We start from the raw sequence: 23,269 nt of genomic DNA, 5'->3' as shown, positions 1-23,269 counted from the left end.
TGTGGCAGACACGGAGTGAAGGGCAGGGCTGTACCTCTCAGGAACAACCACATGACAGACAAGTCAACTTCTCATCACAGACCCCACTCCTGATTTCTATTTCCCACATCTGGGGCAGGTAAGGGGCATGAATCTCCTTGGCCTCAACACCCCACTTTGGCTTTACTGTTTAGGATAGTTGTTCAAGTGTACAAAGGTTGTGGCCCTGAAACAAAGGTCATGACTACTCTGAGACTCTCCTAGCTTTAAACCCTTTGTGTGTGCAAGGTCAGGGCCTCACTCAACTGTTGTCCTAGGACAACAGCTTTCCTTTCTCGTCCCAACAGTACCCCCAAAGAATTTCCTTTGTAAAACCACTAGGATACTATCACTGATTTATAATGAATAGCTGCGGGGTAGCACAGAACCCCAGGCGGCAAGAAGGGAGATGCGGCTTGGGACTTCTGTTGAGAGCTAGGTAGGGGATTATTTCTCAAAACAGCTGCATGAAGACACCCTAAGCAGGGGCTGCCACTTTGTAGTCTGAGGACAAAGTCACAACTGCTTTAACCAGGATGAGGAAGGATACCAAATGGATCTGTTTGAGCCACTGCATTCACCCCAAAGACTGCACTACATCTGGCATTTTCTGTGATGTGAAATTTCAGTTTTGTTTTTGGACGTTCAGGGGTTACTCCTAGCTCAGCATTCATAAGTTACTCCTGGCAGGCTTGGGTGACCAACCATATGGGATGCCGGGGATCGAACCCAGGTTGACCTCGTGCAAGGCAAACACCGTACATACTGTGCTACTGCTCCAGCCCCCGTTTGAATTTCTGACCCTTGTATTCAAGATGGCCATTGTCAAAAGGCCACTCACCTCACCAAGGTCCCCGTTCTTCCCTTGGGTCCCTCCAACCCTGCCCCAGACAGGGACACAGCTTCCAAACGCATCATTCAGAAGTTTTTAATAAACAACTTCATTATAAAAACTTTTGAAAATGTAATTCTGTAAAACATTGAAAAATCTACTTTAACAAAGATATGCCCTGTGCATTTTTCTAATGGCACTTATACTTTACAATTAAAAACCTTGTTTTATATAAAGCCAAAAATACTCCAAGAGGTTATTCACTGTGTTTACAAAGTGCTAGAAGGTTTTGTCTTGCTTGTATTTTTCTCTTTAAATAATCTGGCGTCACAGAAGAATGGCTCCAATGCCTTGACCACTAGAGGAGATCCGTGTAGGGTGCAAGAAGTGGTGTTTCAGATCTAGTGCATTCGAATCTTGGAGGTGGAGTTGCCGTCATGGGCATCAGCTTGCATCTAAAGGAAATGACTGGAAAGCTGTTACCCGGGCCTCCACAGAGGCACTAGATTCTTGGGTGACTCTTTCTACTGTCAAAACCCGACACCTCTTTCCCTCACTACACCCCAACTCTCCAGCGGGGACCACAGCCAACTTCTTCCACAGCAGGTTCAGAGCTCCAGGAGAGGCCAGGGTCGGGTCCCAGAGGAATCTGGACTATTCTGGCCAACACCCGCCTAAGGCAAATTTTCTTATTACATAAATATCCTTGTTAAAAAGCAATATTGATCCTGTACAATATAAACTGTTAAAAAAAAATCGTGCTTAAAACAGCTCCTAGATAAGAGGGGAAAAGGGAGTGGCGGGAGAAAACACTACCTACCAGAATAGGAAGGGGGCAGGTTTCAGGGGCTACTAAGGAAAAGTTGGGGGTAGCGGAGGAATTTCAACTTAGGATAGTATCTACGAGCATGAGAGTAATCACACCTGCTTCCCGGATTTTCGTAACAAAATGCCATTTGTGGAGGGGGGTGGGAACACGCAGGGGCTCCTTTCCCTCCTTCATCTGCCTCAGATATGCACAACCGTGCACCCGAGCTGGGTGAACTCAGCCTGACCCAGCTTTGTACAGGACGGAGGTGCCTGCCAGCCACGCACAGAGCAACTCACTGCACACAGGGACTGGAGGAGTGCTGGGGAAAGAGATGGCACCCCTTTACCTGGTCCCTGTTTGGTCTCTGCCAGAGTGCCATGGCTCCTGTCCTGGGTAGAAGTCCCTTAAGTTCATGGCCTCAATAAAGGGATGCAAGTGGATTTGGTACTGTGTGGACAAAGCTATTCTCATCCTCTGAAAATAAAAACAGGCCAATAAGCCTTTTTTTCCATTTTTTTTTAATTTTAGGAAGGGAAGTTTAAGAAACAGCTGGGTAGCTATGGTCCAAAACAAAACAAACAAAACAGATGTTCCTCTGCACCAGCAAGGTTCACAGTGCTAGGGAAGTTCCTTGTGGGTGATGTGGTGAGGGCACTGAAAGAGGGGGAAGAAGGTGAGGAAGGACAGGCTAAGAGGGACTATGTGGGAGAGGGGCAGGACCCTGGTTGGAAGGTTGAAACGTTGAAACAGCATTGCTTTGCCTATCCTAGGAATTTCCCAGTTAAAGGAAGGAATAGGAAAAAGCAGGCAGAGAGGAGGGAGCTCCTCTTAACAGTCTTTATAGTTTGTGGCCAGAGGCCCACTCACCATTGTGTAGGGGTGGGTAGCAGAGAAGGGGGGGAGCAGGTGAAGGGCATGGGGGGAGGGGGCTAGAAGGGAGAATGGCAGAGTTCCACATGGCTCCTCGCGTACCATTTCCCATAATACGAGTCCCTTTAACATGCACAGCATGCAGGAGGTGGCTGCGAACCGAGGCGGACGCTTTTAAAAACAAACCTTAATTAGTCCCTGGGACTCACTGAAATTAATTTTTAGAAGTAAATCACCTAGTCTGATTATAACCTTTTCAGACATCTTTATATCTGATTTTGTTTTGCCTCAAAGGTAGCCCGTGCTACCCTGCCTAAATCAAAACATGCTGATTGGCTCCACAATGCTTCCGCTCAAGAGCCAGGGAGCTGTATTTTAAGGCTTTTCACCTCAGAGAGAGTACTGGCATAGGCTGAAGCAGAAGCCTGGGTCTCGGACCTGATCAGTTCCTGACGATAAACCAAAGTGATTTCTAGACGAAAGAGGGAGAGGACTGGGAGGAGATTGAGGCAGTTTCTTGGTAGTTTGTCCTGAAACCCTAGTGGAGAAGCCAGCGGGAGGCTGAGACGTGCCGGAGATTGCTGACTGCATCTATAGGAGTTAACAGTAAAGAGGTAGAAGTGTGTTTCTGAATTCGAATGGAGGCATCTCAAGAGGGCCCCACAGTGGTGGTCCCCGAGCTGCCTCCCTTCCACGAATGGGAAGTGAAGCCCATGCAGAACTGAGATGAAGCAGAAATGGAGTTCAGCTTGGTAAGGGCCATGCTGTCTGTGGTAGAAAGCCCCACAAGTCAGAACAGAAGAAATAATCATTGGAGAAAATCTTGCTGACAATAAAATGGAGGAGATAGGGAGTTTTGCACAAGAGGAAGGTGGAAATTCTTCAACAGGAACAGAGAAGCACAGTGGCCTTGAGTTCACAGGGCCTGGCATGTGCAGGGGAGAGGAGGGAACTCGAGATAGGAAACAAGGGTGGGATGGGAGGTGATGATGTACCCATGGACTAGGCCCAGTCCTAACTTGTGGAAAACCCTTCTTCCAACAATCCACAACTTCTTGGAAAAGGAACAGTTGAGAGAGAGACAAATGAGGTACTCATACCCTCTCCTTTGCTCTCCACACCATCCCAGACCCTGAGTTCCTCCTTCTGAGACTAATGATACAGGCTCATGATGTTCAGGGTGGGGGGGGTCAGGGAATAGGGAGGTGATAAAGTTGGGGGTGTCTTGCATTTCTTCCCCTCTCTGGTTCAAAGAGAGGTGGAGGGGGTCATGAGGGACTTGGAGAAAAACAGAATTGCAGACCTGTGAGAAGACTGCTCCATTGTTTTTGCTTGTCTTCTGCGATCACTGAAGAGAGAGGCCAACACACAGTCATGGAAGATGGCAGAGAGTGAAGCAGTCCAAAGTCAGTTTATTTCCCCACAGGGGAAAAAAAATGTGACCTCAAATGAAGAGAAGTCAGCGAGACCCGACTCCACCTTGTAAACAGGGCTCCAGTGAACACCAGGTACCAAGTGGTTCTGGCTGGTGACGACTGGAATGGACTGATGGGAATGGATTCACAGTGTTGAAACAAAGTTCACTGCAATCATTCTAAGGCTAACAGCTTGAGCGGCAAGGGAGGTGAAATGGTGTGTCTGAGGCGACTGTGTAAACGGTACCGTTGCTGGACAACACTGACTGAAAATGGAGGTGTTGACAGACAGAGGAGGGTGGGGTGCTAGACAGAGACCCTCTCTCCTGCCCATTGCCTGGAAGCAGGCGATGGAGCAAGTGACCCTCTGCAGCAGGGCCTGACAGACTGCTGAGGCGTCTGCAGTTTGGGACCAGAAGGCAGGTTTCTTGGGCTCATTCTCGTGAGGTCACCCAATGTGAATCCCTCTGTGTCGCCAAGAGGCCTCTCCCCCCTCCAAAGAGAAGGGGGTTCTGATGCGTTAGAGATGGAGGAGGTCAAGCATGACTCGCATTTCAGACAAAATAAAAAGGAAAGGAAATATACCTGAAGTCCCACGGTATGAGATCTTCTCATGGGGTTGGGGCTCATGGCTCCTCCTGAAATTGATCCTAGAGCCTGAACCTCAAACCAAGTGCTCCAAACAGAAACTGGAATTTTTCTCTTGGAACCCAGCTCTGAACGTTCAGCTGCCTTCATAGGGGATGCAAACGGGGTGGGTGCTGAAGTTCCCTGACAGAGAGCCCAAGACTGAGCTGAGGCCTCCTGGGGTGGAGGTTTGTTACTGGAATGCCTGGTGGAAACGAGGCAGAGTGGTGGTGCTCAGGCCCGATGTGAAGACAGGAGGCAAGGAGTGCAGAGGTCCAAAGTTCAGCGGCCCCCCAGCTCCTGGGGAATCCTGCGGCTGAGCTTGCAAAGTGGTGAGCAGGGGTTGTGCCTCAGCCTGGGAATAGCCCATGACCAGGCCTCCAGCGGCCCCCGGTGGGTTACATGGGGGCAGATTGAGTGGAAGAAAGCCCAGTAAGTGGGAAAAGTCCACATTAGCAGCGCAGAGGGCCTCGGAGAGGTTGGCGGGGCTCTTGGTGAGCAGTGCTTCATCTAGGAGGGCCGCAGCTGCCGCCGGCTGAGGTGAGGCGGGCTGGGGTTCGGCGGATGAGAGGGACAGGCTTCCAGGAAGCTCCGCCAGAAAACTATCCACCTCCACTTTGGGCAATTTGTCGGGCAAGTATGAGGTAGATCCGAGCTGGTATTTTGGAGGAAGCTGAGCTGGGGAAGAGATAGGGGAAGATTCCAGGGGGTAGCTCATACCCATGGGCAGCGTGTTGTGCACCAGGGAGTGTGGCACGCCCGCACTGGGCATGGTCGGGATGTGGGCGCCATACATGCCCATGGGCAACATGCCCGGGAAGGCCTTGGGCCCCATCACGTCCCGTGAGGCCATACACAGCACGGGGCTCAGCTCTTCTTTCACACTGACGGTGGAGCTGCAGCTGAGAAGGCCTAACATGTCTACTGGTTCTGTCTTGATCTTGAGCAGCTCCTGCGAGTGGCTCTTCTTCACATGGCGGGTCAGGTGGTCCTTGCGGCCAAACCGCTGGGCACAGTACTGGCACAGGAAGTCCTTCCTGCCTGTGTGTACCACCAGGTGCCGCCGCACATCCTTCCGTGTATAGAACCGCCGGTCACAGTGGTCGCAGGAGTGTTTCTTCTCCTTCACCCCGCCTGCTACCCGGCGTGAGTGGGCCTTCAAGTGCTCGAGCAAGGCCTGGGTGCTCTCAAAGGGTTGCAGGCACACCTTGCAGCTCAGGTCACCGCTACTGGCGGCGTGCATGGCCAGGTGGCGCCGATAGCCCAGCTTTGTGTTGTAATTCTTCCCACACTCAGAACAGTGGAGGGCCTCCTTGTTGGGGTCGTGGGTCTGCAAATGGTTCCTCAGATGATCCTTGCGGTGGAACATTTTATCACAGTACATGCACTGGTGGGGTTTCTGAGCTGAGTGGGTGGCCATATGCCTGGAGAAGGAACAAGAGAGAGAGAAGAAAAAAGGGAGATCCCTCTCCATTAACGGGGAAAGAGACACACAAAAAGGACAGCAGAGCCATGCAATCAAGTGGGACACAATGCCAACTGTTTTCTACAGCCAATTTCCAGATTTTCGCCCACTTGAAATCACCTATGGACAGGTAATGTTTTGAAGGTGAGAGTTAAGATCCGGGGACACACCCTACGGTGCTGGGGACTATTTCCAACTCTGTTTTCTGGGGGTTGCTGGGTCTTTCCTGGAGTGCTGGGGGTTAGGGTTAGGTTATGGTGCCAAAACTGGGATCAGCCATGTTCAAGGCAAGTGCTTTAACTCCTGTACTATCTTTCTGGCCCTATAATGCTATTCTTTTTTTTTGTTTTTGTTTTTGTTTTCTGGGCCACACCCGGTGACGCTCAGGGGTTACTACTGGCTATGCGCTCAAAAGTCGCTCCTGGCTTGGGGGGATCATATGGGACGCCGGGGGATCGGACCGTCCTAGGCTAGTGCAGGCAAGGCAGGCACCTTACCTCTAGCACCACCGCCCCAGCCCCTATAATGCTATTCTTTATAGCATTGGTTGTAATAAAAACAAAAATAAAAAACTAAATATCCATCAATAGAAAACGAATTAAATTATGGTAAGTCCATAGTATGGCACAAATGGAAAAAAAAAACAGCTTTATATGTAACTACACATAAAAGTTTCTGAGATAGGGGGGGTCACACTCAGCAGCACTCAGGGGTTACTCCTGGCTCCAGGCTCAGAAATCGCTCCTGGCAGGCTCAGGGGACCATATGGGATGCTGGGATTCAAACCACCGACCTTCTGCATGCAAGGCAAATGCCTTACCTCCATGCTATCTCTCCAGCCCCAATATACTGTATTTTTTGTACCATAAGATGCAATCCCTCCACCCCCAAATGTGGAGGATATGTCTGTGTGTCTTATGGAGCAAATGCTGCCTGGAGCTGAAGCCTGAGTGCAGGGGAGGAGAGCTTATACAAATCACTTGCCATCCACAGTGTTAGGCCCCTTTATTGCGCAGACATACCACATAGTGCGAGCAATCGGTTGACACACTTTCACTGTCACATATGGAGCTTTCGTTTAAGACTATTTCATCGCTGCTGCAACTTTAGTTTTTTTAATATTAATGAAAAATATTTAAATAAATGTATGTTTAGGGGCCAGAGAAATAGCACAGCGGTAGGGTGTTTGCCTTGCAAGCAGCTGATCTGGAAGGACGGTGGTTCGAATCCCGGTATCCCATATGGTCCCCAAGCCTTCCAGGAGCAATTTCTGAGTGCAGAGCCAGAAGTAACCCCTGAGCGCTGCCGGGTGTGACCACCCCCCAAAAAATAATGTATTTTTATTTTCTGATGTAAAAAAAAAAAAGTTAGGTAAATATGTTTAACCAGCTGTGGACCGGCGTATTGTAAATATACTTTACCTCGCAGGCTGGTTATTCCCACCTGGTATCTCCTGACGGCATCTCGCATTGCATTTATTAAATATTTTAGTACACACCATCTGCTTTAGAATAATTTTTTCTTGTTTTACTTGTCTAAAAATTATGTGTGTCTTTTGGTTGGGAGCATCTTATAATATAAAAAATATGGTATATTTGCTGTGCCTAAATATTCCTGGAAAGTTATACCAAGAAAACAAACACTTAGGAGAATGGAGAGGTAATCCATAAGCCGGGCATGTTTCTTGCACACATCTGACCTAGATTTGCCCCTAACACAAATGGTCCCCCAAATCCTTCCAGGAGTAATTTTTTTTTTTTTTTTTTTTTGTGGTTTTTGGGTCACACCCAGCAGTGCTCAGGGGTAATTCCTGGCTCCAGGCTCAGAAATTGCTCCTGGCAGGCAGGGGGGACCATATGGGACGCAGGGATTCGAACCAATGACCTCCTGCATGAAAGGCAAACGCCTTACCTCCATGCTATCTCTCCGGCCCCTCCAGGAGTGATTTCTGAGCAAAGAGTTAGAAATAGGCTTTGAGCACTGCTGAGTGAGGCCCAAAAACCAAAACCTTGCTTATGGTGAGAATGGCCACTTTATGAATGGATGTGATCATTTTTGTTGTATATCTGTTGGTGCCTTTTTAATGCTGAATGACGTAAATATACTTCCTTTACTTCTTTTGTATTTGGGTCACACCTGACAATGCTTTAGGGCTTCTCCTGGTTCTTTCTCCAAGGGTCACTTCCAGCAGGGACCAGAGGACTATGAGGAATCTGATGGAAACTGGGGCTCATCAATACAAAGCATGTTTTCCAGTTCTTTGAGTTATTTCCGCAGTCCTGTGTTTTTTCTTTCTGGTGGGATGGGAGAGGGGGACCGACAGGGAAGGAGGGATAATGGGAACACAACCCAGTGCTATTTAGGAACTACTGGTAATGTTCTGGGAACCAGGTAGTGCTGGGGACTGAACCTGGGACCCAACATGCAATGCATGCATTCAGTCTTTTTTTTTTTTGCTTTCTGGCTACACCCGGTGATGCTCGGGGGTTGCTCCTGGCTATGCACTCAGAAATCATATCTAGGGGGCCAGAGAAATAGCACACTAGGGCATTTGACTTGCACACAGCTGATTCGAACAGAGGTGGTTCAAATCCCGGCATCCGATATGGTCCCCCATGCCTGCCAGGAGCAGCTTCTGAGTGCAGAACCAGGAGTAACCCCTGAGCATCGCCAGGTGTGACCCAAAACCAAATAAATAAATACATAAATAAATACATAGGTTAGCGCATGTAAGGCAAACGCCCTATTGCTTGCGCCACCACTCCGACCCTACTTTCAGCCTTTTAAGCTCTCTCTGTCTCAATCCCCTTTTCATATGCTATATGAAAAAAATTATGACAAGGGGGCCAGAGTGATAGCACAAGAAGTAGGATTTTTGCCTTGCAAGCAGCCAATCTGGGTTCAATCCCCAGCATCCCATATGGTCCCCCAAACCTGCCGGTAGTGATTTCTGAGTATAGAGCCAAGAGTAATGTTTGAGTGCCACCAGAGGTGGCTCCAAAACAATAGTTATGACATAATAAAGGGCAAGTAAAACATAGTTAAACTTCTTGTGCTCAGAAGTGCAAGGGATTAAAAAACTCAAAATAAAGGGAAGTAAAAAAAAAAATAAGGTTTAGGGTTGGAGTGATAGTACAGCAGGCAGGGTAATTACCTTGTACGTGGCTGACCTGGGCTCAATTCCTTGTATTCCATATAGTCCCGAATACTACTGGAGTAATTCCTGGGTACAGATCTAGGTGTAATCCCTGTGCATTGTCAGGTGTGGCCCCAAAACAAAACCCAAAAATATGAGATTAAGGATGATATATAGTTCAAAGGACTTCAGTGCATGCCTGAGGCCCCAAGTTTGATTCTCATACTATAGGCACCCACCATCACTGCTGAGTGTAGAACCAGTTGCATCCACCATCACTGGGACTCACTGGGTGCAGGTCAGTATTATGGACATGGCTTTTGGGACACTTTAGTATTACTTGGGAAGGAAAAAAAAATGGCTTTAATGAAGTTAAAAGTTAGCTCAAGGGGATGGGGTGGTGGCACAAGCAGTAAGGCATTTATTTGCCTTGCATGCACTAACCTAGGATGGACTGCGGTTTGATTCCCCGGCACCCCATATGGTTCCCCCAAGCCAGGAACGACTTCTAAATGCATAGCCAGGAGTAACCCCTGAACATCACCAGGAGTGCCCAGAGCCCCCCCCCCCCCCCCCGCAAAAAAAAAAAAAAAGTTAGCTCAAGAGGTTTAAGAATGTGGGGCTGGAGAGATAGCATGGAGGTAAGGCGTTTACCTTTCATGCAGAAGGTCATCGGTTCGAATCCCAGCATCCCATATGGTCCCCCGTGCCTGCCAGGAGCAATTTCTGAGCACAGAGCCAGGAAAAAACCCTGAACACTGCCGGGTGTGACCCAAAAAAAAAAGAGGTTTAAGAATGTGTGAAGGATGGGGCCGGGAAGGTGGCGCTAGAAGTAAGGTGTCTGCCTTGCAAGCGCTAGCATAGGACGGACCGTGATTCGATCCCCCAGCGTCCCATATGGTCCCCCCAAGCCAGGGGGATTTCTGAGCGCATAGCCAGGAGTAACCCCTGAGTATCAAACGGGTGTGGCTCAAAAACCAAAAAGAAAAAAAAATGTGTGAAGGAAAAACCAAAATAAATAAATAAATAAATAACCAAACCCAAGTTGAGCGATTGCATAGCAATAGGGCGTTTGCCTTGCATGCTGGCAACCGAGGACAGACCTGGATTAGATTCTCCAGCATCCCATATGGTCCCCCAAGTATTCTAGGAGCGATTTCTGAGTGCAGAGCCAGGATTAACTCCTGAACAATGCCAAATGTAGCCCCTCCCAACCCCCCAAAAAAAGTCAGGAGTTCAGTCTCTAGTACAGGTATGCCTTCTCCACCCTTGACCCCAGCTCTGCTGAGTGTGGCCCTATAGCCTCCAAACTCACCAGGCCTGAGCACTGAACTAGACCCTCTAGGAGTAGCCCATGGGACCTCTGGACCACCACTAGGGGTTGCCCTTATAAAAAACATTTTAAAAGGAAGTCCAATACAGCATGTATCTTATAACCCCTTTTGAAATAAAAAGGATAGGAATATATAGACTGAAAAGATAGTACAGCAGGTATGGCGCTTAACTTTAGGCAGCCAACCCTGGTTTTGATTTTCAGTACTCTATATAGTTCCCCAAGCTATGCCGGGGTACTCCCTGGGCACAGAATGAGAAGCCCTGAGCACATCCAGTATGTCTCCCCACAAAAGGGAGTGGGAATATATGTCTGAATGTTTCAGCAAGGGAGCCCCGGATGAGGCTCAGTGGTAGAATGCTCTGCATACAAATAATCCTTGGCTGTGCACCAAAAAAAAAAAAAAAAGAAATGCAGGAGAGATTGTTCAATAGGTTGAGGGATGCAGTAGGACTGAGTTGGTTTTTTTTGTTTTTTAAAAAAAACTGAGTTTAGGGGCCGGAGAGATAGCATGGAGGTAAGGCATTTGCCTTTCATGCAGGAGGTCATCAGTTCGAATCCCGGCGCCCCATATGGTCCCCCGTGCCTGCCAGGAGCAATTTCTGAACCTGGAGCCAGGAATAACCCCTGAGCACTGCCGGGTGTGACCCAAAAACCACAAAAAACAAAAAAAAAAACAAAAAAAAAACTGAGTTTAATTCCTGGCACACGATTCCCTGCCAGTAGCGGGCCCAAGAACTGCCAGATATAAGAAGGGAAGAGAAAAGAAAGGGAGGAAAGGAAAGAGATGGAGACCCATAGAAATAACTCTACCTTTTGGGAAGAGTAATGGCTTCCAATATGGACAAATCATTTTGCCTATTTGTACTGTGTAAACTACCATGGTAACAAGCAAAATTTTAAATTCTTTTTATGACATAGCACCTCTATGTCTATTGGTTTACCTGCTCTCAGTTGGAAAGGAGCTCAGAGTCCCAAAATAACAGTCATAACTCCTCAGGTTTTTTTATTTTTGTTTTTTTTGGGGGGGTTCTTTTGGACCACACCAGGGATGCTCAGGCTCCTGGCTTGGGGGACCATATGGGACACTAGGAGATAAAACCGCGGTCCATCTTAGGTTAGCCATGTGCAAGGCAAATGCCCTATCACTGCACCACCACTCCAGCCCGCCTTGGTACTTTCACAGTCACTCGGCCAGGCTGCAAGGGCCCACTGGTAACAGCTCTGTTACCAGTGCTGAGCTGCCATTAAGTACTCAGCAGAAAAGGGTACAGTACAGCTTGAATGTCCACATCAGTAAAGGGCATGCCCTTAAACATAGGCCTTCCTAAGAACTGGATTTACCTAGGCATGCCTCAACTCTCTCCATTACAGCACTCAATCGCCCTTTCCACCTGGAGAGTAGCAAGAAATTGTCACCATCAGGCCAAATGTGAGTGCTCCAACCTAAGGACTGCAGTGACAAGCTAGGAAAGATGAGAATTGGGAATGTTGGAGAAGGATGTGATGAGTCTGCCATTTCTCTTATGTTGCAGGTAAGGAAACTAAGGATCAAAGAGCTTTAGTAATTCACTTAAAAGCAAAGTGACTTCTTTGTGGACTCAGGAATCCTGCCTCAGGGGGACCAGGTCCTTTCCTGCAGTGACATTCATACTGTCACTAAGAAAAACAAAAGAACAGCAATAAGGACAACGGACTAGAATTCAACTAAAGTACAAGAGCACAAGGACAGAACCAGAGATGGCACAGAGGGTAATGTGATCTTTCCTTCAAAGTACTTTATCATACACAAATGTACTCTCTGAGACTGTAGGTGACAACAGGTATCTGGAATTGCAGAAAATCGGGGAGAGAATATGGAACTATCTGTTACCTGTTTGCTATTTATTAAGCCAGCAAACAATGAAGGCCAGCACCTCCTTCTATCTGGGTCCCTACTTTGTCCCAATCTCTAGTACCTGTGCCTAGTATGTATATAGCAAGGGCTCAATCTTAATTCTCGCTGAAGAGATGGGCGGATAAATAAATGCCTCTGCATCAGCACTAACTCATTTGCAGAAAACGCATTTATGGTTCTTCTATTGGAAAGTTAAGGACAAAACATTTGCTTCTAACTAGAACCCCTTCTCTTGATTTATGTATTTGGTTATTGATCAACACCAGTTGTTCTAAGTGTTTACTCCTGGCTCTGTACTTAGGAATTATTCCTGGCTATGCTTGGGGGGCTTTATGGGATGCCAGAGATCAAACCCACGTTAGCCTTATGAAAAGCCAATGTCCTAGCTGGAGGTAGCTCCAGCCCCTGAACCCCTTCTCTTTTTTTGGGGGGAGGGGTTTGGGTCACACCCAGCAGCGCTCAGGGGTTCCTCCTGGCTCTACGCTCAGAAATTGCTCCTGGCAGGCTCGGAGGACCATATGGGCTGCTGGGATTTGAACCACCGTCCTTCTGCATGCAAAGCAAATGCCCTACCTCCATGCTATCTCTCTGGCCCAGAACTTCTTCTCTTAAGGTTGCTCTACCTTTACCTCTTTATACCAGAACTGTTGTATTCATTTCACTTTAAGTAGAGATGTTTAGGCTTAGGTGTTTTTAAGAAAAGGGCCCGGAGAGATAGTACAGCGGTGTTTGCCTTGCAAGCAGCCGATCCAGGACCAAAGGTGGTTGGTTCGAATCCCGGTGTCCCATATGGTCCCCCGTGCCTGCCAGGAGCTATTTCTGAGCAGACAGCCAGGAGTAACCCCTGAGCAAAGCCAGGTGTGGCCCAAAAACCAAAAACCAAAAAAAAAAAAAAAAAAAAAAAAAAAGAAAGTCAGTGGCCTAGAGAACATCAGAGTCTCTATAGCAGGGGTGGGAAATAACCAGGCAGCACACCATGTAAGGCGCACAAGATCCTGTGGCCTAGCCCTTCTTCACGGGCTGCCAGTGTGTCTGCCTGTACTGTACGGCCCATGAATGATGTTCTAAATATCTGAATGGGCCTGGGCAGAAAACCTTTCCCAGTCATGCTCTGGGGAAGAAGAAACCCTTAAGCAGGGACAGAAGAAACCAACTGAGCAGACTGATTCCGCAAAGAGGCAATGCAGGATCTAAGGGGTGGGGCAATATGTGTGAATTACTTCCCCATCCTGAGTCTCCAAACTTACAGATAGGACTATCTAGATTCCTTTTCCTCCTCTTCCTCCTCCTTCTGTTTTTGGTTTGGGGACTACACCAGGCAGTATTCATTGCTCAGTGTTCAGGGGACTTTTGGATGAGGCTGGGAAGCGAACCCACGCCTCTCACATGCAAAGCATGCACTTTTAGCCTATTGATTTCTCTCTCTGGCCCTCCTTTGCCTTCTAATACTCAAAGACTGATGGCTAATCTCTGAGTAAGATTCTAGCTATTACCTGACAGGGTGGGGCAAGTTATACTGAAAAAAAAGTGTATTCAGTCTTATTTACTCATGGCTGTGTAACACCCAACCAGGTTCTAGTTTTCTTTTTTTTTTTTTTTTTTTTGGTTTTTGGGTCACACCCGGCAGTGCTCAGGGGTTATTCCTGGCTCCAGGCTCAGAAATTGCTCCTGGCAGGCACGGGAGACCATATGGGGCGCCGGGATTCGAACCAATGACCTCCTGCATGAAAGGCAAACGCCTTACCTCCATGCTATCTCTCCGGCCCCTGGGTTCTAGTTTTCTGATACAAAATACCTTAGTAAGCCCTGAGCATAGCCAAGGGTGGTCCAAAAACAAACAAAATACCTTGGGGGCTGAAGAGACAGTACTAGGGTTACCTGCATGTAGCTATCCCCACACTTGATCCCCAGCACCACACGGCTACCCAAGTGACACCAGGGATAGCCATGGAGTCCCCTAGTTTTGCCAGCTATGAACCTAAAGGCTCCTAGATCCTACCACCTGAACAGCAATGTATTCTTGGGCCTGAAAACCGAACCACAGAATTAGCTGTCAAAGAGCATCTCTAGGAGTGACACCCCCTGTCCCAAGAGCTTGGGTATCTGCTTAGGAAACTTGCCCTCCCAACCCCCCCAAAAAAACACAAAAAATTTTTAGTGAATAAGAAATATTAAGCAATCTCCTATGGCTGGTATGTCTCTACGGGACAAAGTAATCTGTTTTGTTTTTTTTGTTTTTGGGGTTTTTTTTTGGTTTGTTTTTTTTTTTTTGCCACAGATAAAGTCCCACACTGAGTGGGGAGACTCAGGGAACCATGGGCAGGAAGAGGTAAGTCTTACCTACCTATACAGCTTGTACTTGGAGGCAAAAGCCTTGCCACAGTGCAGTTGAGGGCAGCTATATGGTCTTTGTTCTGGATGGGGGAGGCTGTGAGGTCTCAGCTTCTCCCCATTTGAAAAGGATGTCCCCGAGATTTCACATTGGCACTTCACTTGACTCTCCACCTCCCGGCCCCGAGGCCTGGGAACTAATTTCCAGCCCACTTCTTCCTCCTGCTTTGCATCTTGAATCCAGGGGGGGACGCTGGTGAAAAATGTGGTCATGGCAAGGCTAATGGCAAAGGGCCATGTTACTCAGAAAACCTCCCCATCAGCTCCACATGGGTTCTCTGTTCTGTCACAGTCTCCGATGCAGCCTTCAGAAAACAACCTCTTCACCTGAAACAGCAGAACACCTGGTGTTAGGGGCCTGATACCACAGAGACAAGAGCTCTGGAGGCAGTGTGAGCCCTACTCAAATCCCGGCCCTTCCGCTTAGAAGCCACACAACGTTCAACCAATTAGTTAACTCTCTGAGCATTTCGCTTATGAAGGGGGCCTAATAAACTATATCCTAAGAATATTTGAGGATTAAATGAGGTAATCATATGAGCATTCAGTGGTTAATAAGTGTTTACTGGTAACTAATTACCAGTACCTCTCAGGCTAGTACAAAACAAAATAATCTGAGGAAAAAAAAAACCCAAATCCCAAATTTTCTTTCCTGACATTTGGGGGGGAGGGGTACATAACCAGCAATGCTCAGGGGTTACTCCAGTCTATGCATTCAGAAATTAACCCTGGAAGTGCTCAGGGGATCATATGGGATGCTGGGGAGTGAACCAAAGTTGGCTTTGTGCAATGCAAGTGCCCAACACTTTGTACTATCACTCTAGTCCCCCTGACTTCACTTTTACATCCTTTCTACTAACCCTAATCCTACCTCTCCCTCACCCACTACTTTCCACAATTCTCTTCCTCATGGAAGAGTTAAGGAGCAATAAAATGCCCAAAAGGCAAGAGAAGTCTTATTTTTGAAAGAAAGATTTAATGATACACCAGAATGCTCAGGACTTACTCCTGGCTCTGCACTCAGGGATCAGTCCTGGCAGGGCTCAGGATGCAGGGTTCAAAAGTAGATTGACCACATGCAAGACAAGCACCCACTGTACTCTCTTGAGCCCTGTAAAATCTTTACTTAGGAAACATATATCTTGGAAGTCATTCTTGGATCAGTTCTGTTTCTTAGCAATAGCATCAATAGCAAGAGGCTGTGTGAGGAGGGCAAAGACAGACTTTGTTTCCCCTCAAACAGAACTGGGGATATCCTAAATTCCACTACTTCTAAGTCTTTTGGTCCAGGGGCCCAAGACTCTGCTTCTTTAGCAAAATCTGCCCAACACCACAAATTGTTGTATTCCACCATCCCCGACCCTCAGGGTATATGTGCTTTTCTCTATTATGAGCAGGTAACATGCTTGCATTAGAACTGAGTCTCCATCACTCATGATTCTTTGAGGGCTCAGATCATTTATCTTTCATCTCCGTATACCCTACATCTAGAAAGGAATCTCAGCGTCTTTTAGATGAGTAAACTATCACTGAATATAAATTGACCCTCACAAGATCAGAAATTCTGATTTAAACAGAGCGTATAGCCCTCCTAAAACAGGAAACCAAAACCTTAATATCTGAATTTGTCCCTTGTGGGAGGAGAGGGATACATGTGGGCAAAGCTGATAGGATTCCTTTCTTGTATTAATCTGGAGCAAGAGAATTTGGGAGTTACCAAAGGGGAAAGACAACACACTCATATTCAGACTCCCAGGCTGATCAAAATTGCCAACCACAAGCACTAAGTTGGCCCTGAGTAAAATCGGTGTGAGGATTGTCCATGAGAATCTGGGGAGGGCTCCAACCATACAAACTAATTGTGGGCTATAGAATGCTTGCTCAGCTCATTAGCACCTACTGCTTACAGTGACTATTCATCCAACAGACTGCCTGGAACAAGATGACAGGATCAGCAGGTTCATGCCCCAGAGAGCCTCACTCTTCATTAACATGAGCTCTGTCCTGTTCAGGAATCATTCCTCTTGTTGAAGAAATGGTTGTTGAATGTAATACGAGAAACATTTTCCCATCCAAGTAGAAATTTGCCTAGAAAGTTCTGCGCAAAGATGGCTGTACTGTGCATGAGTCACATGCGAGGGAGGAGTAGGTAGCACAAAAAACTAGTCCCACTTGAGCCTTCGAATCATTATGGCATATTTGCCTGTTGTGCTACAAACCTCAAAGGCCTCTGCTGGCTGCCTTTCATTGTTTAAGTCCCCTCCTTCTTCGTAAGGGTGGAATTACCTGTTTATAATACTGGTGATTACAATATACCTTGGAACCGGGCAGAGAATGAGCACAGAGTTTGAAAGGAATTTCCTCTACCTTTTTCAAAGTCAAATTCTGCTCCTTCTACTATCAAGCATTGTGCTCCTCAGCCGGCCTTTGGTCAGTTGGAAATGGCAGCCAGAGGGAAGCAAGACGTATCAGTTTGGCTGATGTGAGAGGGGAGCCGAGGCTTGGAAATTCCGCACAAACTCAGAAACAGAACAGTACATCCCCTACCTCCCACACGTCCACCTCATCTATTCTCCTGAACAAGCACAAACAAGAAACAGCAGCTTAGCACACTGCTACTGAAAGAGTGAGTAATGGGCTTCTAGGAAAGAGGCTGGTGGTAGCTCACGAGGCTAATACTGATCGAACCAAACAGGAAGGCTACCACCATGTACTTGCCTTGATCTGCATTCAATGGGGCTCTAGCTTTAAAAAGAAAGCCCCCAACGCCCTGATCCTATTCCCATTACACTTCTTAAAAGGCCCTGTCGAAGTAACCGGACAGGTTGCTGCATAACCAAATCTGTCTGTGTTCCCTTAAGAACCTTTCTGGAAATCTAGTCTGCTTCCCTCCAGTCTTGGTCTGCAAACTCCTCTGATCCAGAAAGATTCCTGAGTTCGTCTCACAAACTCAGAAGGCTATTCCTCCAGACTTCTTCCTAAGGCCAAACTGTGAACAAATTCTGCTTCTCTTTCAAAGCTGCTCTTCTGGTCTCATGTTCTCACCTGAACTATAGAGAAGCTGACGGAACCTGTTCCCATAAAACAAACACAATCAATCCCTCCCAGTTACTGATATAACTAAGTTTTCACCCTGTGATTCTGTCTGGTGCCTGATCTGAAGAGGGAGGTAGCATGAAAAGAACCTTGGACTTTCTATCAGAGCTGCCTCTTAAAAGGCCATGAAACCACTGGCAGGTTACTTTGTTCCACCTCAGATGCCTCCATTTCCAAAGCAGGGTTTATTATTCTTACCTATATAAGGTTCTCATAGAGGACAGATGAAAAAATGCCCTTGGAAATCGGGCACAGATGTGCTAAGAACATGCAAGGCCCTGCAGAGGCTTCAGCTGATCTGCCTCTAACACACGAGACATGCGTAGTACTTCTTTTTTTCCTCCTCCTAAATGTTTCTTCTCAGGCCTCAGAGCTTCCTTCCCTTCCCAGCATCTCCCCTGAATAGGGCCTTCCCCTTTTCCCTCACAGATCTCCTGTAAGCAGGCCCCCCTTTGTTTACCTCCTGGAGTCCCATCTCCTAGGGCAGAGTTCTTTCTCGCCCAGATGTCCACGCTAGAAAACACTTCTATGGAGGTATCGGGCACCAGATACAAACACTGCTGGGAACTCTGGCCGGCCCTCTGGGGAAGCTGAATCAGAGACAAACCTCCCCGTCTGCCTGTCCTTTGTTGTATGTCCTGATGTCTGCTGCCCTCTGATGAAACTATAGTTTTTATGGTGTTACATCATCTCTATAGAAACTTTGTTCTTTCTCCATTATTAGCCTGTTTCCTCATCGCTGAAGCTAAAAATACTTACCTCACAGACTTGTTGTAAGGATTATTTTAGTCAGGTATGCAAAAGGCTCAACACAGGGCTTGGGCGAGCTGTAAGTCCCCAACAAAAGGCCGCTATTATCTTTGCCTTTGTATCGAGTTGCAAGTTCCCACCTTCAGCGGCCACACTTGAATTCTCCCAATCCTCCCCCAAAGATCAAGCCCCCCTACAGCACAGAAAGGGTTAAGCTCAGAGGGTTCTTTAACTAAAGAGACCCACAGAGGATTAACAGCTCCACTTCAGTGGCTACCCTAAAATAGCTTTTATCCCTCCTGCCCCAAGAGCTACTTGGGGATCTGAAGAACTCAATTCAACACCTGCCGAGGAGGAAACACACCCAGCAAAGTTCCTTGGGGTGGGGAGGGGGGGAGACACACTAACTCTTCCCTTACACAGAAGCCAAAATAGCAACGGGGAAATTATAAATAACCTTGGAGGAGAAAGAAACCAGGTCCTGACCTGGATACCAGCAATAAATCCAAAAGACACACCGCATGGCTGGCCAAAAGAGGGGCACGGGGCGGGCGAGCTGCCCCCTTACACTCTCTCTCTCTCTCTCTCTCTCTCTCTCTCTCTCTCTCTCTCTCTCTCTCTCTCTCTCTCTCTCTCTCTCTCTCTCTCTCTCTCTTCTCTCTCTCTCCTCTCTCTCTTTCTCCTCTCTCTTTTCTCTCTTCTCTCCTCTCTCTCTCTCTCCTGTCTCTCTCTCCTGCCTCTCTCTCTCAACACACACACACACACCCTGGAGTGGTGGGAGAATTAAATTACAGGGAGGCTGGCGAGTCTCAATGACTTGCATCATTCCAGGAGACATCAAACAGGATTAGCAGGGGTTGGGCCGGACTCTCGGGCGGCCAGCACCTCTGACAGTGGAGATGGGCTCTCTGGAGTCTCTTTGATTCCCTCCAGCCTTGGTTCCCCTGCTGCCTCCCACTCCTGGGGCTGCCAGGAGCAAATGGCGGTGGTGGCTCACACGATAGCCCCATTTCCATGAGTAAAAACCGTATGAGGCTTCATCCTTCACACACCCCCCACACCCCAATCGGGGGCCCTTGCCTTACCGGGAAGGTTAGAAAGGCCAGGATGCATCAGGCCCAGGTTGACAGGTGGCAAAACATACCGCCAAGGCAGAGAGAAGAAAGGCCCAGCACCCAAGTGAAAGCACCGCCACTTGTCCCCCTAAGCCAAGGCGAGGAGTCTGGGGTCTCTTTCTCCACCCCACGGGGATATGACGACTCCTTGGGTACTTTCTAGACCCATACACTGGCTGAGGGAGAGATGGATCCGAACCACGGTGGGGTAATGGGGTAAGATCTAGAAATTGAGAGAGAAAGAAGTAGGGGCTGCTCTAAGCTCCAAAGGGCAAAGCTAGGGAGGTACTTATCATGGTCTCCAAGGACTCCCCCCCCCCAAAAAAAAATGGGGTGTGGGGCAACTATAAAAGCTCGAGAAGCCGGGTTAAGTTAAAGACGGTTCGAGGTCCAATTCCTTGACCCTCCCAAGTCTCAGAGAGTCATGGGGATGGATGGATGGCTGGTATCTGCGATCTCGAAAGTTTGGGGGCGCGGGTATGGGGGGGGATTTAACCCGGGGAAGTTAACTCGGGAATCGGATCGCCTTGACTTGGGGGTCCCCCAGGAGTAGCTGAACTAAGTTAAGCTAAAGTCGCGACTCTACTGGAGAGAAGTTGAGAAAAGGGGGAGCTCGTACTTGTGGGAAATGAAAGTGGGGGGGCTCGAGAGCCGCCGGGAAGGGGGTTTAGTGGCTCCGGGGAGGCGTGTCTAGAGCGAGGGAGGGAGCAGGTGCAGCTTATCGGGGTCCCCCAGACCCGGGTCTGGGGAAGGGAGGTCAAGCAAGCCACGCGTTATCTAGCTATCGGAGTCTTGGGGGGGTCGGGAGTGGGGGTTCCCTCCGGGTCTCCGAAAAGTGGGGGGGCCCAGCGGGCTTTTTTGTTTTTTCGGGTCCCCGATCGCCCCGAACTCGGCTGCGGAGCCAGGGGAGAGGATCGGGGTCCCCCCGGGGGGAAGCGGGGCTTCTCTGGGCCCAGGCTGACGGCCCGGCTGGGAGAGTGGGGAGACCGCGCGGAGGGCCCCGCAGCCGTGGGGGGCGCCGGTCCCCCGCCCCCCGCCCCCCGGGCACCAGGCCGGCGGCACTCACCACGCTCGGGGCCCCGCGCTGCGGGCCGGGCCGCGCTCGGGCTCCGCCAGGCCCGCTCAGGCCCCGGTAGTGGCGGCGGTCGGGCCATTGTGCGGTGCATTGTGGGAGCCGCGCGAGCGGGCGCTCGGGCCGCCGAGGGGGCGGCGCCGCGGGCTCTCGATGGTTCCGCCCGCCCTCCCGCCGCCTAGAGCGGCCGGGGCGGTGCGCGGGCGCGCGGGCGGCGCGCGGGGGTTGCCGGGAGCCGGGGTGGACGCTCTTTCCCTCCTTCGCTCGCTCGCTCGCTCGCTCTCGCCTCTCCTTTCCCTCCCTCTCTCCCTCCCTCCCTCCTCCCTGGCCACCCTGCAACCGCGCGCGCGCGCGCTTTGGCACCCCGGAGAGGACCATGATGGTGATGGGCTCCGCCGCGTGGGCATCACCATCACCGCCCAGGGTGCTGCGTGTCTCTCTCCTGCTGTTGCTGCTGCTGCTGCTGTTGCTCCCAGGGCTGCCCGCGGGCTCCTGGGACCCTGCTGGTTACCTGCTCTACTGCCCATGCATGGGTAAGGCCTCCCCATGCTCCAAACCCCCCCCTTGCTCAAATGGGGAAACTGAGGCCGGGAGAGACGAAGGGGCTCTCCTAGGTACCCGGACCACCTCGCCTCTCGGCTGTCCACCCTCCTCCCTTCTGCTTGGCAGATGACAGGACTGGCCTGCCCGGGAGAGGCTCCTTCCTTGGCTAGCACAGGCAGGCCCCTGTCACTTGGCTTTAGTGGCCTCCCAGATCATCTTGTTTCTCCATCACTAAACTTTTCTTAGGTGTCTTCAAAAGATAGAACTTAACACTATGTTTGCAATATCACCCTAGTTATTCCCTGAGTACAGACACTTGTCTTTTGTTTATGTTTTGGAACCACATTTGGCAGGGACCAAAGAACGTTGGGATGTGTCACTTAACTTGAAGCTGGCTGCGGGATTCTTTTATTTCTTCAATAAATGACTTCTAGCACACTTGTGTCCAACCCTGACTTCTACCCTGCTCAGGGGAAAAGGCAAAAAAACCCTTATGCCCTTCATTTTTCCTTGGAGGAGACAATCAAAGAGAAACTTGGGGTCGAAGGGAGCCATTGCATGGTATCTTAGAAGATGAAGGCGATGGGGAAATAAAAAGTCTATGCAGAGAGTGTTTCCGGCAGATATGAGCGATCTTCACTAAAAAGACAAGATTGTAGGGTGTTTGCCTGGCACGTGGCCCACCCCGGTTCAGTCTGCTGCACACACACCCCAGATGGTCCCCCTGAGCCCTCCAGAAATAAGTTAAGCCGTGAGCATCGCTGGGTGGTCCAAAAACCAAAAATTAAATAAAAGTTATTCCGAACTTCCTCCAGATTTCCTGAGCTTCATCGTTTTGGCCCTTCGCCCGTCATCTCCACCCTGCCTTACTCCCCAGATTCGCCACTTGTAGATTCTCCACATTTCTTCCTCTTTGTTCCTCATACATACTCAGATCCTGCAGCCGGTGTCATCCCCCCTTGCTTTCACCCTCTGTATTTCCACCAATTCCTCAGGCCATCTACTCATCCTCAAATCCCATCAGTACCACCAGGAAGTTCTTCCCAAACCTCCCCCAGATAATCTTGTTTCTCCATCACTAAACTTTTCCTAGATCTCTTTAAAAGACCGAAACTTAATCTCTATGTTTGTAATATCACCCTACTTATTCCCAGAGTACAGAAACCTGTCTTTTGTTCATGTTTTGGGGCCACATTTGGCAGTGACCAAGGGACCTTATGATGCCAGCAGTCAAAACTGGGGCTTTGGGGGCCAGAGAGATAGCATGGAGGTAGAGCGTTTGCCTTGCATGCAGAAGGACGGTGGTTCAAATCCCGACATCCCATATGGTCCCCCAAGCCTGCCAGGAGCGATTTCTGAATTTAGAGCCAGGAGTGTAACCCCTGAGCGTTGCTGGTTGTGACACAAAAACAAAAACAAACAAACAAACAAAACTGGGGCTTCTACATGCAAAGCGTGCACCCCAGCCATCTAAGCCATCTCTCCTGCAGAGACCTTATCCTTCCCTCCTGTCTCCCAGCACCTAGCAACAAGCTTGACTCTTAGTGGCCTCTTAGTAATATTTGTTAATGAATGGATGAATTGAATGCCATGCTGGAAATAACAAAGACAATCAGTCCTAGGGAATGGGTCGAGGAAACATCCAGGACAAAGCCCAAGAAATGGGAAAGGACACTGGAGGAAAAGTAGAAATCTTAAGGACACATAATCAAGGTGGGAGATGGAGTGGCGGTTGGGGGACTGCTTATGGCGGGAGTTAGCAGAGAAGTCCCATTACATGAGGCATTTCCCCCCTGTGCACTAGTGAGTGAAAGCGAAGAGCACACCCAGATGCAAGAAGAGGAAAAGTAAAGGCAAGGGGAAGAGATCAGAAGCCTAGGCCCGGGCTTCTTTAACTG

General features: G+C 49.0%; 3 protein-coding genes across 3 annotated transcripts in view; 1 reads left to right on the top strand and 2 right to left on the bottom strand.

Moving 5' to 3' along the window:
• The window catches only part of COMMD7 (COMM domain containing 7), a 911,502-nt gene that overhangs the window by 371,086 nt on the left and 517,147 nt on the right, over positions 1-23,269 (bottom strand). The window lies entirely within an intron of this gene.
• Positions 933-20,920, bottom strand: PLAGL2 (PLAG1 like zinc finger 2). Its single transcript, XM_049779251.1, has 3 exons — positions 20,823-20,920; positions 14,749-15,122; positions 933-5,997 (listed from the first exon to the last, which is right to left on the bottom strand). Exons 2-3 carry the CDS (start codon positions 15,006-15,008, stop codon positions 4,767-4,769), a joined length of 1,491 nt encoding a protein of 496 aa, XP_049635208.1. The 5' UTR covers positions 15,009-15,122; positions 20,823-20,920; the 3' UTR covers positions 933-4,766.
• Positions 21,188-23,269, top strand: part of POFUT1 (protein O-fucosyltransferase 1) — a 31,600-nt gene continuing 29,518 nt past the window's right edge. The window contains exon 1 of the mRNA XM_049779285.1: positions 21,188-21,361. Coding sequence (XP_049635242.1) covers positions 21,205-21,361 — 157 coding nt within the window. The 5' untranslated portion in view covers positions 21,188-21,204. The remainder of the gene's footprint in view (positions 21,362-23,269) is intronic.

This window comes from Suncus etruscus, chromosome 9, assembly GCF_024139225.1.
Source record: "Suncus etruscus isolate mSunEtr1 chromosome 9, mSunEtr1.pri.cur, whole genome shotgun sequence".
NCBI classification, from domain to species: Eukaryota; Metazoa; Chordata; class Mammalia; order Eulipotyphla; family Soricidae; genus Suncus; species Suncus etruscus.
The sequence above is the reverse complement of the archived record's forward strand: the minus strand, read 5'-3'. Positions and strand labels throughout refer to the sequence as shown.

What these genes read in the sequence shown, in the direction of transcription:
- PLAGL2 (XM_049779251.1), bottom strand. Translation starts at nt 15,008, where the DNA reads ATGACCACATTTTTCACCAGCGTCCCCCCCTGGATTCAAGATGCAAAG. An exon ending in TCCAAGTACAAGCTGTATAG is followed by an intron (nt 5,998 to 14,748) that starts GTAGGTAAGACT and finishes TTCCTTCTCCAG; the next exon opens with GCATATGGCCACCCACTCAG.